General features: G+C 53.8%; 3 protein-coding genes and 1 non-coding gene across 4 annotated transcripts; 1 reads left to right on the top strand and 3 right to left on the bottom strand.

Annotated features, from left to right (window-relative positions):
- Window positions 1-1,205: 1,205 nt before the first annotated feature.
- Window positions 1,206-1,286, bottom strand: BDP81DRAFT_t325. The gene has a single exon. It is a non-coding gene; the product is annotated as a tRNA-Thr (tRNA).
- Window positions 1,261-2,920, top strand: BDP81DRAFT_484720 (uncharacterized protein). Its single transcript, XM_060595121.1, has 4 exons — window positions 1,261-1,827; window positions 1,928-1,968; window positions 2,106-2,510; window positions 2,585-2,920. The coding sequence occupies exons 1-4, from the start codon at window positions 1,755-1,757 to the stop codon at window positions 2,729-2,731; spliced, it is 666 nt and encodes a 221-aa protein (XP_060439804.1). The 5' UTR covers window positions 1,261-1,754; the 3' UTR covers window positions 2,732-2,920.
- BDP81DRAFT_117706 (HET-s/LopB domain-containing protein) lies at window positions 2,898-7,076 on the bottom strand. The gene is made up of 2 exons (XM_060581562.1): window positions 5,000-7,076; window positions 2,898-4,949 (listed from the first exon to the last, which is right to left on the bottom strand). The coding sequence occupies exons 1-2, from the start codon at window positions 6,837-6,839 to the stop codon at window positions 3,028-3,030; spliced, it is 3,762 nt and encodes a 1,253-aa protein (XP_060439803.1). The 5' UTR covers window positions 6,840-7,076; the 3' UTR covers window positions 2,898-3,027.
- A 5,547-nt stretch (window positions 7,077-12,623) lies between these two features.
- Window positions 12,624-16,256, bottom strand: BDP81DRAFT_331396 (uncharacterized protein; the record flags this gene model as incomplete). The annotated part of the gene is made up of 3 exons (XM_060585502.1): window positions 12,624-15,243; window positions 15,313-16,014; window positions 16,099-16,256. 3 exons carry the CDS (start codon window positions 16,254-16,256, stop codon window positions 12,624-12,626), a joined length of 3,480 nt encoding a protein of 1,159 aa, XP_060439802.1.
- Window positions 16,257-18,154: the final 1,898 nt, after the last annotated feature.

Below are 18,154 nucleotides of genomic sequence, written 5' to 3'. Positions count from 1 at the left end.
GTGGTCCAAGCTTCTCTCTCCTCGAGCCCCCAACGGCATGAGGTTCCTTTGAGATGATTGGACGTAGAGGATGCACTCCTCCATGACATTGGTAAAAAGATGCTCTTCATTCGACCGTTTTGTGGCACAAGTGAGATCATTGCCCGGTCATGATTATTCGAGATGCACCCTGTTGTTTCCCACAGACATCAATTGCTGTTGAAGGTCAAGCTAGAGGGGCGGTGCGGCATACTCAGAGTTGCAGCTAGGTGTGCTGAAAGAGAGCTTTCATTAATTTTCACTTCTTCACAGAAGTCACCCACAGGACATAACAGACTTTCTACTGCGTGTATAAAACATGGATGAAGCAAGAGAGCCTTCCTTTCAAAGAGTAACTTCCAACGTCACAGACCTCACTGATCACTGTCACCCACTTCCCGCTTTGCCGGTATGGCCAAACACCTTTCTCATCGTGTAAGTTACCTGTATGGATAAAAAAAGAGATACCGAGTGGCCAGTAACGTCCAGTCGAATGATCTCCGTAAGAAAGACTGCTGTACCTCACGTTATGATGTCACCGTTATCCTAGTCCACCTTGACTTTACCATCAATACAGCTGCCATTTTCAGCTCACACCCTTACGGCCGTCCTTGACCCCGAAATGGTCGGATCTGGGCTGAGACCACGGACGAACAGCAGGTAATAACCCGACGCATAGATGGCCCACTGACACTGGCACATCCCGGCCTCCAGAACATCAAGTTGCACTCGCCAATCTCGTCGATACAGACACCACCTATCTAGGTAGATTGTATCAAAGCACCTCTTCTCCTCAGGCCTCAGTCTTAAAGGCAAAGCGACAGCCCCTATCTGGGATGCTGTTACATAGTGTCCGGAATGTGTGCGTCAGCGGATGGGAGTCGCAATATGAGCTCCAGAGGGAGACGCTGTGGTGCATGAGATCAAGACTGACCGGCCTCAATGGCATGAATGAACCTTTGGTAAAGAAGACCACGAAAAATGCATGTCTAAGTAAGGAAATAGAAAGGTGCGTAAATAACCCAACGGACATGGCAGCCAACTTCCAATACTTGCCGACTTTCCCGCCAAAACAAATACAACACACAGAACGACAGAGATCACATCCGTTTGTCAGAAAATCAACTCTTGAAGCCCAAAAATGCAAAAGGTTGAGTGAGCGCTTGCGCGCTCATTGAATCACTTGATGCCTCGTGGCGGAATCGAACCGCCGATCTTCTCATGTCACTAGGTACTAGTGAGACGCTATACCACTTAGCCAACAAGGCTTGTTTCTGTGGCCGGCAGATAGGGAATATGTAGCGAGGCTGGGAACGAGGGCGCATTCGTTGTTGTCGTGGAGAGAGAGGCAGAAACTTGAAAGGATCAGGAACTCAAAGTTGACGAACAGGCAGCAGCAGCTCTGACTGAGCCTCGCTTTTGTCTTGTTGATTGTCTGAGTTCACATGGTCGTCGTTTTCCCCTTCCTGTTGGAGGACCACTACACTAACAGATGTAGCGGCTTCTCTGTTATGGACCGCATATAAAGAGACGCCTATCTGCTAAGGATAGCGTACCTCAACCCGGACCCACCCCCACCTCGAAATTTCTCCTTCCCAACCATCACCAAACCCGCAGTCGCAACCCCGCCAAAATTTGATCGCGCAAAGGACGAGTATCAACCCCGCCTACCGCCCATTCTCAATACAAGGCCGATCGGAGGGAAACCAAAGGAGGAACAGCGACATTGCGACGAGATGGTCTACTACTTCACCTCTAAGGCGGTGGACCCGGCCGCCTTCATCTACGTCGGCAAGGACAAATTTGAGAGTATGTCTCCTCGGCTGTATCAGGATGGCATCACATCGCATCACAACCTCACAGCGATGGAAATGCAAGAAAAAGGGGAAACACTAATGAAGGAGAACAGATGAGGAGTTGATCAAGTATGGCTGGGAGGAAGACGTCTGGTAAGTCCACTCACCCCCTCCTCTATCTCTCATCAGTCACTAACCTCTCACAGGGTACGCAAAATCTCATCTCACCACCCTTACTCACCCTCACTCTCATCACCAAACCTCACGACCCCAAACTAACACCCCCTTCAGTTCCACGTAGACAAACTCTCCTCAGCCCACATCTACCTCCGCCTCCCGGACCCAAAGGACCCCAGCACAACAACCCCAATGACATGGGACGCCATCCCCGAACCCCTCCTCACCGACCTCGCCCAGCTCACAAAAGCAAACTCCATCGAGGGCAACAAAAAGGACAACATCACAATCATCTACACACCCTGGTCCAACCTCAAAAAAGACGGCAGCATGGCCGTCGGCCAAGTCTCCTTCAAGGACCAGCGCAAAGTGAAGAAAGTGCTCGTCGCGCAGCGCGAGAATCCGATTGTGAATAGGCTGAATAAGACAAAGGTTGAGAAAAAGCCTGATTTGCAGCAGGAGAGGGATGATCGGTTGAAAGAGTTGAGGAAGAGGGATCAGGCTTCTAGTCTTGAGAGGGTTAGTTCTCTTATTCTTTTCTGTTTCCCCAGATACAGCTTCGTGAGAATTACGCTAACGGAAGAAAATCACAGAAACGGGAAGAGGCTCGCGTGATGGCGGAGCGCAAGGAGAAGAAGTGGCAAAAGGACCACGCTTATGATGATATCTTTACCGAGGAGAATATGGAGGCCTCGAACAACCAGAACCGCGACGAGAATTGGGAGGACGACTTCATGTAGTTGCGTCGTATCCCGTCGTCTTGCATTCATCTTACAGCGGGAAAGAATTTTCCATCGTCAATTTGTTTAGCCTCATCGTCTGCCTCTTCCTTTCTCAAGGGTTTCCAATGTTGAAACAGACCGTGCATCCATCCTGTTAGTGTTCACATTGATACCATCTCATGATGCTCGCAAAAGACCAGTGAATGTAACGACTTCGCTTCATGCATCATTAATGCTACATAATCTACTTAAAAAAATCCAAATGGGGTATTCCAAATACAGGGCGCGGGACGCACCCCGAGGCCCTCAGCCAGTCAGCTACACATGCCGACGCCCATGCGACTCCTACCAATGCCCATAGACTCCATCCTGCGTGATGAATCATGATTCTCGCCCAAAGCAAATTTTTCCCGCTCCTGCGAAGTACCGTCCTGCTTTTTCTTCTCCTTGTCATGCTCCTGCTTCTGGTTCTGCTCCTGCTCTTGGTCCTGGTGTTGACCTTCTTCCTTCTTGGTACCGCGTCCCCGCGGAGGGGCGCGTGACCGGACGAGAACAGGTAGTTCGTCGTCGTCCCCTTCCTCAGAAACGACATCCAAATCATCGTCATCCTTGGGGTCTAAAAAAGGCGACGAAGAAGGCTCGTCGTCTCTGTATGTCCCCTCATCTTCTTCCTCCTCGTCACGACCTTTCAGGCTGACAACGGGCTCGCCGCCGGGTAAACCGACCTCCCGAGCCTCAAGCGCCACTGCAATATCCAAAAGCAAGACGTCCATCGGACAAATGTACGCAACACGCTTCCGCCCGCTCCACGCCAAGACGTGCCCGCAAACCCGTCCATGGGCGCGTTCCACGACCCAGGCGCCGCTGTCTCCGGGGACGCCCATGGGTTGCCTCTTGCCGCCACCGGTCAACTCGGCAGGCGTCTCGGTGGCGGCACTGCTGACCTGGTAAGTATGGCTAGGCGTCGTTCGCCCAAAAATTCTGACGCTTGTTAGAGCAGGCAGAATGAGACCCGTCTGTAAACCGCTGGTACGCGCCATGCACTGCACCTCCAGGCCGGGCAGCGCGGTGGTCGGCGCCACGGTCATGGGGTGCATGACTTTGCCCTGCTTTGATGGGAATTTCCCATACGAAGGTGAGAGCTGCTTGCTCTGGATCCTGGGTATCGAGTTGTCCTCTGGTAGTCTCTCCTCGGCGAACTCGAAAAGCGCCCAGTCGATTTCGTGGATGAGTCCGTTCTGCTCCCTCCTCTTGATGCCGCTCGATGCGTAAACCTTTCCGACGGTAAAGCTGTCCAAGTGATCTTCGTTTGCCGTCTCCGCCGAAGCATAGAATTCCTCGTCAACGTCGTCCATGGCGGGCTGCGTGATGATGTATCCATCGCCACAGCCCGGCTCAACACCGGGAATATCGCCGGGTTGGTCGTATTCGCCCTCCGACTCGTCACCGCTCTCCTCCTCATCCGACGCCTCGCTAGTGACATCCGTCTCCGAATACGCTCCGGATTCCTCTGATTCCGAGAACTCGCAAGCATAGTCTTCACCACCGCTACTTTCCGCCGACGACTCTGCGTACCAGTCGAAACGAATGTCTTCAGCATCTCTCGCCATACTACGCATCGTCGGATCCTGGGCTTTCGTGTGCTTGTAAATCTCCTCGGGGTCATCCAGCATGTGGTGAACCGTCATCCCATACGGCTTGTCGTCGACTACAACGAGGCCGCCCAAGCTAACGGGCGGCAGATGGCGGTCCCCCACCCAGGCTCCGATACTTGCGCCATTACTGGGGCGCGCTTGAAAGTCGGGGTTGGCTGCCTTGACTGTGTCATCGTCGTCTTCATCGTCATGTGCCGCGCTTCTTTTGGGGTCGCCGGCCTGCTTCCGTGACCGCAGAACCTGGCCCTTGCAGACCTTCAACCCGAACCCAGACTTGCCCTCGAAGAGCTCGCCCAACTTGCGCGTCAGAATAGCCTTAACCTTGCTGACAGACGTGCACACAACCAGTACTGTAGGCTGTGTCCTTGTTGGCGAACTGCCAATGGACTCGAGGGAGACTTCGACTGACTCCTCGCGGTGTTTGCGGTAAAAGTGGCGCAGTGCTTGGTTGACTTGAGGCATCACCAGCGTGTTCCACTTTTCAACAGCATCGGGAGGCAAGGGGATCTGCGGGTAGAGGCGTGTCTTGGGAGAGGGTGCCTTGGCAGGCTTGGACTCGGCAGGGAGCTCTACCGGGCCGGCTGTGGTATTGTTAGTGCTGGAGGATTCAACTCCGAGGTGTGGTACTTACTCTGAACTTCTTGTCTGGCAAGCTGCCGCTTCTCCTCTGCAGCTGAGGGGTACGAACGGCGCGCAGAGCTGGGTTCCGAAATGGGAGTCTTGGTGTCAAAGGAGGAGCGGCGAGTGTCGACGGAAGGTCGTGTAACCACTTTGGTCTCAATCGAGGGTCCTGAGATGCTCTGGCGGGTAGGTGTGCCGATCGGGGACACGGATGTCTTCTTTCCAAGGTCGAGGTTAAGACGATCTTCGAGAGAACTGATGTTGTCTAGTATGGCGCACGAGTCGAGATAGCGTGTAACACTGACTTGCACAGCCGAGAGAAGCTCGTCGTCGGAGGTGCTTCCTTGCAGTGACATATCAACAGCTGTCCAGCAAGTCTCGACGGCCCTCTTGTAAAGGGTGGAGCAACGGATTCCCAGCTGGTTCAACACCGACTCGGGAATCGGCTGAGAGGGGTCGGGCACGAGGTTATCGAGCTTGGTCCAAAGACCGATAGACAACAGAACCATGGCGAGAGAGTACAGATCGAGGATGCGAGAATCCATCTTGTCGTTGATGGGCGATGCCGGAGTGGTGCGAGGATCCAGGGGGTGTCGGAACAGCGGAAGCGATGGCGAGCCTGGCTCATCGTCTGAGGGAGCATCTGGGAACAGATCAAAGGATGAGATCAGTGGCCGGCGGATATCCACCTCGCCGGGGCCCGTGGTCAAGTCGGGAGTAGACATATTGCAGAAAGACACATTCTTGTCGATAATGCATCCGTGGGTAATACCGCGGGCGTGCAGGTCGAATACGGTGTTGACGAGGTTAGATGCCAAACGATACTTGGCCTCCAAGGTCGGCTCAAAGTCTGGTCGTGACAAAAGATCGGCGAGCGTGCAGACATTGTAGAGGGGGTTCTGCGTAAAGTTTTCAAAAGAAACGGCGTTGAAGTTGGGCGGGAAGTGATAGACGAGTCCGAGGCGGGCATGCTCCAGATCCTCAAAGTAACCCAGGAGTCTCGGCAGACCGATCCAAGTACCCGGGGCCCTCTGCGAGTCCTGCTGCAAGCCGGCTGACAGCTTCTCGAAGCGCGACATGGGAGGCATGATACCTGTGATGGCGTACATGGAATCGAACGTCGCAAACTCTAACAAGAGCGGCGCAAAGGGTTGGCGCCCAATATGTTGCGAAAGATCTGACCAGGCCTGCTTGCTCATGAAGACGATATCGCGCGGCGGAAGGTTAGCCCTGGACTCGGTCATGGGCTCGGCCTGCATAGAGCGAATATTTGTTAATGTTGTCGGGTCGATTTCTTGAGGCGTCTGCATCCTGGTGGACTCAAAAGGCCGCAGCTCCTCGGTGGAAGCCATGGACTTTTCAAGCTTGGAACGCGACGACATCTGGGCGGATGAGCGTGTTCTAGAAAGGTCGTAGAGTGTATCGACAGACTGAGTGAGATCTCCAATGGCATCTGCGAATACCGCCTTGTCCCAAGTTACAAAGACCTTCTTGCGATCTGCCGACTTTTCTGAGACTGTGCCTAGAGGGTTGGTATAGCTCTTCCATAGGGCGTCCAATTCTGACAGCGTTTCCCGAACAGTCGAAAGGATACTGTGAACAACCTCACTTAGACCGGCTTTGGATAGTGAGCTGTCAATCTCATCCGACTGGCTAGGATCTGTCCACTCGATACCCCAGGTCGATACGCGGTCCTTTTGGATGCGGAGCTTTCTGAAGAGTGACTTGATTTCAGGGTCTTCGGGGGCCTTGACTGGTTCCTGAACAAAGTCTGAGGATTTCTTTGTGTCATTATACAGACGACTCAGGCGTCGCTGCATGTAGCCGCCAGTAGAACGAATGCCCTCCATCTTGGCGGTTGGAAACAGTGTGCAGATTGAGGACAAAGAGGTGAGCCCCTCACCAGCAAGGCGGGGGTGAGACTTGAGAGTGTCGAAGCCAGGGAAAGTGAGCGCTGCTCGTGAGAATTAGATAATGAGTCTACGAGTCGCTCTTCACAGTAACATGATACAGGGACTGTGTTGGCAGAGCGCCTCTGAAAAGGCTCCGGAGGTGGTGATGAGAAGTCGGGACTCGGGGTCGGCGCTGTGAATATCGGAAGCGGACGAGCCAGGTTGTGCGGGCGGGGGGGCTCAGTTGGCGGGTGAAATGCGAACTGTGAGTGGTCGTGGACGGGGGTACGTATACAGCAGCCCGCAGCGCAGAGAAGCTGAAGTGAGTGATTACGCGGCAAGGGTTTGGTTGCGTAAGTATGCAAGGTGATAATAATAGCTGGTTCCAACACTGGTGATTTCTAGTTTGTTGGTTTGAGTAGTCGTCGTGAGATGGCCAGCCTTGTTGATGAAGTGAAGGAAACAAGTGCGAGGCAAGAAAGTAAAGAGGGAAGAAGATTGCATCCAACACTCGTGGGCCCCGTCGTGGTCATCAATGAAGTCCAAGGACGTAGGCACGTAGAATATTGGCGCCAACGAGTGGATGGAGGCCGAGGGGTGCTAAGGTACCTTATGGTAGGGGACCAGGTGCGACCAAAGATCCAACCTAAGCCAAGCAGAGGACCCGAGACTGCGGGAGGAAGGATTGGATTATTTCGGTGCCTACAGATCACGGTTTAGGTACGGACGGTCTTTACCCTTTCCTGTCGATAATCCATCAGGTATCCGTCCACACTACTCCGTAGCTTACTTCGTAGTCGTACACCGTAAGGTACGGACGGGGTGCGGCTGGGGGCGCGACGATGGATGGACTCGAACTTAGCAGAGGCCCTGCCGTGCCTGTTCAGGACGGACAGCAAGTTAGAATACTGAGAAGCGGAGACTGGCTTGACGGCGGTTCAGATTGTGGCTTGCAATTGCGGACGTGACACGGGGTTAGAGATGGCAATTAGATATTGGTGATACTGGCTGTGGATGTTGATGAGATGAGGCATTGGGGCCCCGCCAATTGTGTGAAAATGTGCGACATTCGATTGCGATGCGCTGCGCTTGCGACGGAAGGTGCTGGCTGCTGTGTCGCTCCTGCCGATTGCTGGCTGGCTGGAAATGCTGCTGCCTGAAGGAGGAGGAGCGCCTTTGGGACACGCTTGCCTCGCTGGTCTCGCTCGTTTCGGCTAGCCCCATATTTGTAGAGAGTATCATTGGCCCGAGAAATCCTGGAGCCTGCGATGTGGGTCCTTCCCGGGCAATCGGGGCTGAAGTTGCCGGGGGCGAGAGTACGTATCTTTTCTACCTCAACCTTCCTTTTGCCATCAACATTCATTGACCAGACCATCAACACTCAAATTGCATTGACATTCAACATTGACATTCGTGATTCAACATGTAAAGTCAATACATACATCTGGATCTTGGCACTTCGAAGTACGAGAGTACCATTCAGGAAGCACATGTTCAAAGTTCCACTGCTTCTTCTTCCCCAAGACATCTTGCTGGGCGATCATCTCATATTGGGTTCTCACATGCTCATTCTCTCTCGATTCACGAAAAAGGAACAGATACGCTCCCTCCAACATGTCTACGATACCCTGTATACCTACCTTAGTGTCTGTACTCCGTACTCCGTGAGTCCGTATACAGTTGGCCCGTCTTCTCCATTTCCGGGCACCGATTCACTGCTTTCCCCTCCCACTGGGCATCTTTTACATGGCAATCCACTTGTCCATAAGATACGGATGCGTTACGTCTGATCAGCACGCACATCCTCGGGAACGCATCGAACTAAGACTCGGACTACCTCCCACCAGGACCACTAACCTTAGCTCCCTCTGACAATCCTCTGCCTGGGAACGCCCGACGTTGGCTGCTTTTTCCATCAGTCATCACCATCCTCCACAGTCCATACTGAACAATCCTGAGTAAGCTGAGGCTCGTTTTACGCTTTTAGTGTCTCCCCTATCCCGGCTAGCATCTCAAGAAACACCAAGCAGCTCCAGCAACGCACAGCAGCTGAGGAGCGGACAGCGGACCGCCACCTGCACTAACCCTGTCGCCATTCACGGCTGCCTTGCCCGGATTTGCTGTGCTCTCACCCTCTGTTCGTTCTCTCTTTCGCTCTGGTGTACGAGACCCCCATAAATGCAGACTATTGCTGGGCGTCTGAACGGAGGCCGTGTCCGTAATCCAAGGGTCAAGGTACTTCAGTCGCTGGCACGAAACTCACCTTACCTACTCTGGTTACTCAATGAACCAGACGCCCCAGGTCTGGAATTCACGTACCAACAGACCGTGGAGGTTTAGACGGGGGGCCTGTCACTGACTCTCTTGGCATTCAGGCACATTGAGGCGTCTCTCGTTCCCTCGTCCTGGGCTCAAGTTCCTCCTCTGCAGCCGCGACTCAAGGCCGCTCCGCCAATCCTTTCCTCCTATTAATGGAAGACCGCTTCCAGATGGGAACTTGAGTATCCGTACTCAATATCCGTAATTCAGAAAGACCTTCTTCCTGGACAGGCAGCGGCTCCGTTACAGAAGTCCATTTCACTACGGCATTTGGCGCTGCCCTTTCCCTCCCTAGGTCCCGCTTCCAGGATTGTCGTTGGCGTCCTCCTCTTTTTTTTATTCGGCTGCCTAGACACTAAAAACCTCGTCGAGTGAGAGTCATCCGCATTATCTCCGACACCACTACCGCAGACTGCAGTAATCGTCTTTTCATATCCACACCGCGGCACCCGGCAGCTTTAATTGCCCATACATCCCCGGTTGGAATGACAGACTTTCGTCAAGGGGCCCCCCTCTTCGAATTCTCAGAGGCCCCTCAGGAACTTCGAAGAGGGGCATTCGTACTGACTACGAACACTCGTACTCTGGAAAGATCCGTCACTAGCTCATCTCGTGGTTGCCGTAGGGTAGCAGGGTCGGGACGGTGACTGACAGGAGCCATGAACACGCCAGCTACACGATCTTCTGCTCGCTCAGTCCGTCATGCCAGTTTCCTCTCCAGACGACGGAAGATCCAAAGACATGAAGGATCCTTTCGTAGAACGACTCCAACGTCTTCTCGACCTGTCTCATTTCAGAGAGACGCAAACGGGGTCCACGATACGCTCGGTCCGACTATGAAGCACCACACTGGCACACACGCGGGGCCGAAGGGAAAAAAAAGTGTTGGAAATAATTCTGCTGCCTGCTCGGGGGTCGGATGTGAGACTACAACTCGCAAGTAACTGACTACATACTCCGTACACCCTTTGCGAGCGGGCGAATCCCAAGGAGTCCCGCTTGCCCCATTCATTCGCTTCTGCAAGGTCAGCATGGGGGCCTGGCTCGTGCCATCTCTACATAGGTAATGCGTCTGACTCTGGTTGATGAACAATATCAAGCCACGATGGTGGAAAGTTGGTTTTGACCTGGTGTTCTGGAGTGTCGTCCTTTCTTTTACGCACATCAATCCTCAATCTCCCCCCTCCCCCCCCTGGAAGCATCGTCTACGGACTTCTTTTTTTGATTCAAGCTTTCACGAGAAAGTGCTTGAGTCTGCAAGCCAAGAGACCTAACACTCATCTCTCACCCATCTTCAAATGGGAATAATCAAGTGATTCAGTCATCTGTTCGAGTCTCCTTGTGACAGCTAAATCGTGGGTTCTCGTCATAGCGGTGTGTGTCAGTACATGGACCTGTGTCACGACCATACCTGCTCGCGGCTCGCCCCTTATCTCGCTGCCTTGTGTTGAGTGACCCGGGACTTCATCATGGCTTGCAAGGCGTCGCAAACTTTCTGTGATAGGTCACGCATGTGTGCCAATGGGCCGCCCTCGTTCATTCTATGCCCCTCTTAGTACGCTCTAATGGTGAGGGGGAAATCTTCCACTCAACTCGACCCGGAAGCGGGTATGGGCTGCCGAAAGCCGGATGAGGGAACAACTTGGTGCCTGCAGCAGTGTTTGATTTCTTGATTATTGGACTTCTTCCAGGCAGCGAGATGTAAGTATATATTCCCCTTTGATCAAAGGGGGATAAGTGATGGGTGAGGTGTAACCTTGTCAAGGAGCATGCCAAAGTTGCTACCTGACAGAGACATGATGGATTGCTCATCTGGGTTCCTGATGAGCTGGGAGTCAGGTTAAAAACAATGCTGAGGAACATCGCCGTGTACCGCTGAGAGCAGGGGGGAAGTACGGGTGTGCAGATGCCCCTCCTGTTAAAGTCGCTTCATCATCGTGAATCACGCTCAGCATAGCTCTACAAGTTCATCATACGATCACGGCAAAGGATTAAGACCAAGGAAAATACCGTAGAAAATGTTTGGCCTCGTGACCGAAATAATCTAGCCTTACCCATGGCGCGACTTCATCTCAATGCCGTTCAGAAGTGCCCCGGTCCCTAAACTCTCAAACGTCGACATAGAGAATAGAAACACACAAGATGAAAAAGCTTGGAACGCGCTCAGTCTCAATGAGATTTACGAGATATTCAAGGAGACTCTCTACCAGACTCAGGACATAGGCGTAAATCATTCTTATCAACAATAGAAGGTGTCCGGGCGGGGTGGCGGTGTGTCACGTGTTGGAGTGAATGCTGATGTTTGTGGTTGTTCGGATGCTTTCTTTGATATTCCTCCAGCCTGGCCACCACACACCGATTCATCCACTCGTGTATAGAACAAGAGTGTGAGAAGCACTACAGGCCCAATCTGATTCTCCAGAGAGACCGCAGTCCACGTATTTCCGACATCTAGTAAAGAGATCGGATTTATGAACGGTTTTAATACCACGATAGAATTGAATCCGATTTGATAATCAACTTATCTCAAGTTTCTCTGCTTCTCGCCCAACATCAAGACAGTGGCAGACCCCCCCATCGAAAGCCACAGGGGGATATCGATGCGTCTACCTGGGCTTCACCCCAAGTCGTAATTCAAGGTTGACAGCTACTGGGAGCCACGCAAGCAAATCTGTGCCCCCTTTCTGTCACGCACTTAACCCCTTTATCCACTGAGTGATGACCCAATACCTTCCAGGTACTTGGCTGAGCCTGTCTTGTGTTGACACATTGAGCTTTTGATATCGTTACCTTATTCAACGCCAGCATGCGTACTTACTTAGCCAACCACTCATGCCATTATTGTCATCGGCTTTGAGGTTTCATCACTATATCAATCATCACCGGGAAGTGCCACATTCGAGTCAAATCTTTTCTTTACACAAACTGTAATTATACAGACAGACATAACACGTGAGCATACATAAACGTAAAGGTGAAATAGTATTGGGCCAGCCGGTCATTGTATCCCCAAAGAACCGCGATCCGAGTTTCCCACTGTCAAACGCCAGCTCCACGCCCTGCCACATTATATCACAAGCCAGCCTCGTCTTCACATTCCTTCCTGATTTCCTCCACTTCCAACTCATGAAATAGGAATCAGATACTCAACGCCTTGCTGCGAAGAAGTATCGACGAACAACAATTTCGATGCCTTTGGGACCGGCGCTACAAAGTAGCCAGATGAGAGCAGGACAGAAAAGAAATTTTTCGAGACTAGTCGGCCTCGATACTCGAGGCGCGAGGGTATCTGGTACGTAAAAGAGCGTGATGGAAGTATTCGCCTTTTCAGGCCGGGTGTGAGATGATTTCGTGTGCTATTACTCATGCAATCGTATGTTTTCATGGTGTTTCGGGGGTGTTGTTGGATGTGATGAGAGCTGTTTACAACTCATCGCGAACGTGCTGGACAGTCTCCTTGACGGCATCCGTCACAGCCGAGGCAGCAGAAGACACAGTTGCGGAGGCAGCACTAGCAATGCTGGCAGCAGAGGCGATGCCCGTGGAGTAGGCTGCCTGCAAGCGAGCCAAGACACTCTCGGAGACGGTAGGCTCCTTGCCCACAAGGAGCTCGGAGACGAGCTTGCTCATGTCCTCGTACTGCTTGGCGGCTTGAACCTGAGCAGCAGCAAGGCTCTCGACAACAGCGGCGGTGGCCTGGGACGCGTACTGTCCGGCGCCACTGTAGGCGTTGTCGTACCATGCGGTAGGAGTAGGCTTGCCGTAGATCTGAACGCTGGCGCGGCTGACAACAGCCTCCCAGGTGTCGGAGACACCCTTCTCGATGGCTTGCGCAGCATCGACAACCTCCTGAACTCCAGCGGAAACGGAATCGCTGACGATTGAGGCCGCCGCGGAGAAGCCGTCGCTGACCGCGGAAGCGACAGCCATGGCCTCCTTTTGCGCTCCGGAGGCCACCGCGTCGGCCGAGCGGGTGGCGACTGATGCAGCTGAGGATGCAGCCGAAGACGCGGTGCCGGCAATGTTAGTCGGGGTGGAGGTAGCAGTCGCGGAGCTCATGGCAGCTGAAGCGGCGGCCATGAATTCGGAGTAACGGGCGTGAGCCACACCGAGGCCGGCGTAGTAGTTGTACTTGGCCTGCTCAAGGAGCTTGTCGACGGTGGAAGTGGGAGTCGCGGTGGCGAGGCCAAGTTTAATCTTGGCGCTCTCGTACTGCTGCTCGGCCGCCAAACGTCCCTCGTTGAGACGCTGCATCGCGATGGCCTTGACGCTGGACCAGTCGTATGAGGGAGTAGGCTTGGGAGTCACGGTACCGTAAATGGCACCTGAGGCGGCCTTTACGGCTTCATCATACTTGGCACTGGCTGAGGCGATGGCAGCTGCATAAATACCAGAGGCAGACGCCACCAGCTTCTCAGCCGTCGGTTGAGGGGTACCGTAGATTTTGGCGGAGATGGCGGCGCTGGCAGATGAGTATTGCTCAGATGCCTTGGAGACAGCGGCGGAGTAGGCCTCTTGCGCTCTGGAGGAAACGCTCTCCTCGTCATCGTCATCATCCAAGATGGGAACTCTGCTGGGCACGGATTGGGCGGCAGCTCCTAGGAAAGCGGGCTTGACAGACTCAGTGGCGGCGGCGACAGGCTTATCCTGGACGGACTCGGAGATGATCTCCTCTTCCAACTTCTCTCCGGGCACGGCATTCTCCTCGTCACCTGCGGGCGAAGTTCCATCGGTATCGACGACGTAGGTCTGGTCCTGACCAGGAATGATGGTGGACGCCAAGTCGGGCTCCGAAGCAACACTGGAAGAGCTACCAGACACTGCGCTGGAGACTTGGCTGGCGGCGCTGCTGATGGACTCGGATACAGCGGAAGATATAGCGGGGATGGCACTGCTCACACTTTCCTTGACTTCGCTGGCGACGCTGCTGACAGAGCTCGCGGCTCCGGCCGAGTTTAGATCGGTGGCAGGGGACTCATCTTCGATCACGCTGGCGGCAGACTCCAGAGGGTCTTCCTCGGGGGTGGACACTGCCTCGGAAGCGGTAGCGGCAGCCTCGGCAGCCTCAGCGGCAGCGACCTCAGCGTCACGGGCACGATCGGCTTCCTCGGCAGCAAGGCGCGCCGTCTCACTGTCGAAGTTGTCGGAGGAGTCCTTGGCAGCGAGCTTCCAGAGACCGACCTGCTTGAGCCTCGCGAGTTCCTGGGCAGCAGATTGAGCGACGGCCATACCAGAATCTTCGACTTCGTTGGAAGCCTCGCGGGCTTGCTCCAGGCCGGGGTGAGTGATGATGAGCTTCTTCAGGTCGCCCATCCACTCGGCGAAGCGGTCCTTCAACTCGTGATACTTGGCCCAATCCTTGTAGGTGATGCCGTCCATCCACGCCCACTTCATTCCAATACGCTGAAGAGCCAGGTCGCGAACGCTCTCGAGGATCTTGAAGTGGGTATCAGCCGCCTCAGAGACGGAGCTCTCGATTTCGGCCTCGTACTCGGCCTTCCAGGCACGGATCTTTTGAGCCTTCTCCTTGACGTTGAGGCCAGCCTTGCGGACACTGGCAAGCAGCTCATCTTGGGCAGATTCTGGGGCATCGACGGACTTCTGGACGAGCTTGATGATTTGCTTTTGCAGAGCGTCGACCTCAGACTTGGCAGCATCCTGGAGCTCAGTGACGAGATTTCTGCCCTGGCCGTGAGCTCTCTCCTTGAGGACGCGCTGAGAGATCTCCTCGACGCGATCTTCGATTTCGGAAGCACCCTCGTCGGCTGCCTTGGCGAACTTGGCCTGCCAGCTGCTCAGGTCTTCGATAACAGTCTCTCTGGCAATCCTGCGGATGTCGGACTCGTTCTCGCCGGGAGGAGGCGCGTGGACCTGCTCAGAGTGGTCGTGTTGAGCCACCTCGGATGCGTCGGGAATATGAGCGCTTTCAATGGCCGTGGATGCCTTCTCAGTGGCTGACGAAACTACCGAAGAAGCGGACGAGGAGAGGGACGAGGCGGTAGAAGCGGCGGGCTTGGTGAAGGAAGAAGCCTTGGCAGAACCACTGTACATATCATAAGTGAGCGAGGGCTTTTGAAGTTAAAGGTAGGAGCGTGTATTCTGCTATTCTTACCTCTCGGAGACATTTTCAAGCGATCCCTTGGTCTTGTTCCTGTAGCGGCCGAGACGCTGTCCAATTCTAGCTAGCTGAGGCTCGACATTCTCAATGTACAAAACCCGGAACTGGGGCCAAACTGTGGCATCAAGGAAGCTGTAGGTCTTGTTCCATGCCCAGTAGGCAGAAGGGATGGCCGTCTCAGTAGTGAACTGAGAGGCGACAGCGTAGCCCTGGGCGGCGTAAGGCTGGACGAATTGGTACGAGGGGAAAAGAACATCGTGGTAGGTCTGGAGAGCATTTGTGCGCGCGATGTCGTAGTACGGGCCAACGGTGGTGGAGGCCTTGGCAACATGAGGTGCGACGGTCTGGTCGTACTTTTCCTGAGCCAACTTTTGGTAGACGGACAGTTGCGGCTGGATGTTCTTCTCCCATTGTGCCTGGCCGTAAGACTGGGCTTGCTGCAAGCGAGGGGCACCGTACTTGGTGGCGTAGGCCTTGGTAGGGACGAAGACTCTCTCATTGGCAATGTCGTAGTAGGGAGCCGCCTTCTCAACATAGGGAGCAGCGTAGGTACCGTAGTAGGGCTCGACATGAGGTAATACGGCCTCCTTCAGCTGGAAGTATGGCTTGCAAATCTTTGGGGAAGACTCGTCGCAAGCTTCGAGGTTCGCGGGACAGCGGAAGAGGATCGAGATAAGTGAATACCAGGTCAGGATCCTGAGGATTAGGTGTCAGTCTGAATACTCTTGATAATATACACAAAGCCGTGACTATAACGAAAGCTGAGAAACATGAACATACCTCGCGAAGATGTTGAAGGTACGGCGGAAAATTGAGGGCCCTCTCGTGGGCGTTGTCCTCCGCTTGATTGTCACAGCCTGGCCGTTCATCTTGCCGTTCATCTTTCCATTCGGAGCTTTCGGGTAGCCGTTACTGGCATAGCCACTGGAAGCCTCCATGGCGGAGGTTGTGAGGTCTGGGAATACCAGGCCGCTCGCGTAAGTGACGTGATTTGGTGTTTTCCTTATCGCAGGGTACCGTTCTTCGGGAAAACTGGTGCGTGCGTGCGTCGAGGATGATACAGAGGAGGACTCGAGCTGGTGCCGAACTACTGGATGGCAGATAGTGGTCAGCTGGGTAATGTAAAGAGAGGAAACGCAGAGGATATCGAGGAAAAAAGATAGAAGCGAGGTCAAAGGTGAGGATGGTGGGAAAAAAAAGAAATCAGCGGGAGGGTTGCGTAAAAGCTCTGATGATTTCCAGATGTCGCAGTTCCCAGTCGGCGACGGACATGGGCTGCTTCAGGCGGCCTGGACCGGGCTGGGCAACCCAGAGCCTAGAGCTGCGTGAACGTGGGTGGGTTGCGTAGCTGCCTTCGGAACGATGAAAGCTACAGGGGAGAGCCGAAGAAGGGGAGCCACTTTGGGGGTTGGATTGTGGAGCTAGGAGTTGATGATCTACCTTCAGAATGGCGATAGTTTTGCTTCAGGGCGTCAGAAGGGGTCTGTCTGTCTCTTCGGGAGGATGGGATACGATGGTGCAGCGTTGTTTCCCTTATTCGGTGGGAGACTATTCGGCTACAAGATGGCAGAGAATAGAATAGAGGTGGATGGAAGAGAATGATGGACAAATCCAAGCAAGACGAGGGGAAAGGGGAAAAGTACGGTAGCCGTGATGCAAAAAGACGTGTGGTGTTTCTTGTTGAGCTGCTGCTGCTTCCCTTTGCGTTCGTTACCTGCCATTTCCCTGCGTACGAATTCACAGGAAGGAGAGTCCGTCCCAGGCTGGCAGCTGCCTGCTCCTCCGGGCCAAGTTTTTTGTGGTCCGAAGGGGGGGAGAGCACGGGCCAGATTCGGGCGTACCTTTTGGTGAATCTTGGGTGGTTCTGGACACAAAAGAGTACTTCTCGCTAGAGAGCTGACATAATAAACGGTGAGGTAACCGAGACATCCAGCTGTGCTAGGTCGCTGTAGCGGCGTTCTTAGCCTGCTCCAACCCGCCAACTCTGCCAATTCTGGGGGGAGCTTCGCAGAGCAACGCGCGCTGTGGAATGTCTCACCAACGTCATCGGCTACAAAAGCTGTCGCTATCATCCAATGCCACCAACCATCCACACCAACCACACGACGCGAGCTAACAAGAAACAAGCAGGCAGGCTGGCAAGCATGGCATCACGCTCAGCTTACCTTTCCATGCTGGCCCACGCCCTCGGCCTCTTGCTGTCTCCCGTTCGAATCCCTCGCTTCCATGCCTGTCGCCATCCACACCATCCCATGTCTGTACGGAGTACCTAGGTCTCCTCATAATCTCTCCGCACAAAGCACATTAACAAGCAAGACACCGGATTGACCAACCCTGCTGTCAGAGGCACGGACGAGTCTGGATGATTGGTAGACATGAGTGCCATTAGCCACAATCCCCTAAACCAATCTAGCGATTTCCAGCCAGCACGGATGAGGGGTCCAATCAAGTGGACCAGAAGACGTTGGAGTGACGCAGCAGTGCAGCACTGCATAACCAGGCGCGCAAGTGTGGCTGACCCGCTTGGAATGTTGGAGCTCGGAGGCGCGACCGAGTGGCCGGCATCTGGAGTAACCCATGTGATGATGATGATGTTGGATGCCCTTGGCCGAGAACCTGTTATTGGCGATTCGAGTACCTATGCAGTACCTACCTTAGCCATGGCCTCTTTTACATGCCACTTGGGATGTGGGTTAACAGAAGCTGGTATGGCATGCTCAAGAACATCCATCGTCTGGTAGGCAGGTATCAAGTAACAAGAGTACCTTTTCAATCAAGACTGATATCAATATGGCTTGGCAGCATGCTTATCTAAGTCAAAGTCAGCTCAAGGAGA

This window comes from Colletotrichum phormii (genome assembly GCF_030913505.1).
Source record: "Colletotrichum phormii strain CBS 102054 chromosome Unknown BDP81scaffold_27, whole genome shotgun sequence".
Classification (NCBI taxonomy): Eukaryota; Fungi; Ascomycota; class Sordariomycetes; order Glomerellales; family Glomerellaceae; genus Colletotrichum; species Colletotrichum phormii.
Note: the sequence above shows the minus strand (reverse complement) of the source record. Positions and strands in the feature narration are given on the sequence as shown.

What these genes read in the sequence shown, in the direction of transcription:
- BDP81DRAFT_484720 (XM_060595121.1), top strand. Translation starts at nt 1,755, where the DNA reads ATGGTCTACTACTTCACCTCTAAGGCGGTGGACCCGGCCGCCTTCATC. An exon ending in CGGCAAGGACAAATTTGAGA is followed by an intron (nt 1,828 to 1,927) that starts GTATGTCTCCTC and finishes GAAGGAGAACAG; the next exon opens with ATGAGGAGTTGATCAAGTAT. An exon ending in AGGCTTCTAGTCTTGAGAGG is followed by an intron (nt 2,511 to 2,584) that starts GTTAGTTCTCTT and finishes AGAAAATCACAG; the next exon opens with AAACGGGAAGAGGCTCGCGT.
- BDP81DRAFT_117706 (XM_060581562.1), bottom strand. Translation starts at nt 6,839, where the DNA reads ATGGAGGGCATTCGTTCTACTGGCGGCTACATGCAGCGACGCCTGAGT. An exon ending in TGCCAGACAAGAAGTTCAGA is followed by an intron (nt 4,950 to 4,999) that starts GTAAGTACCACA and finishes ACAATACCACAG; the next exon opens with CCGGCCCGGTAGAGCTCCCT.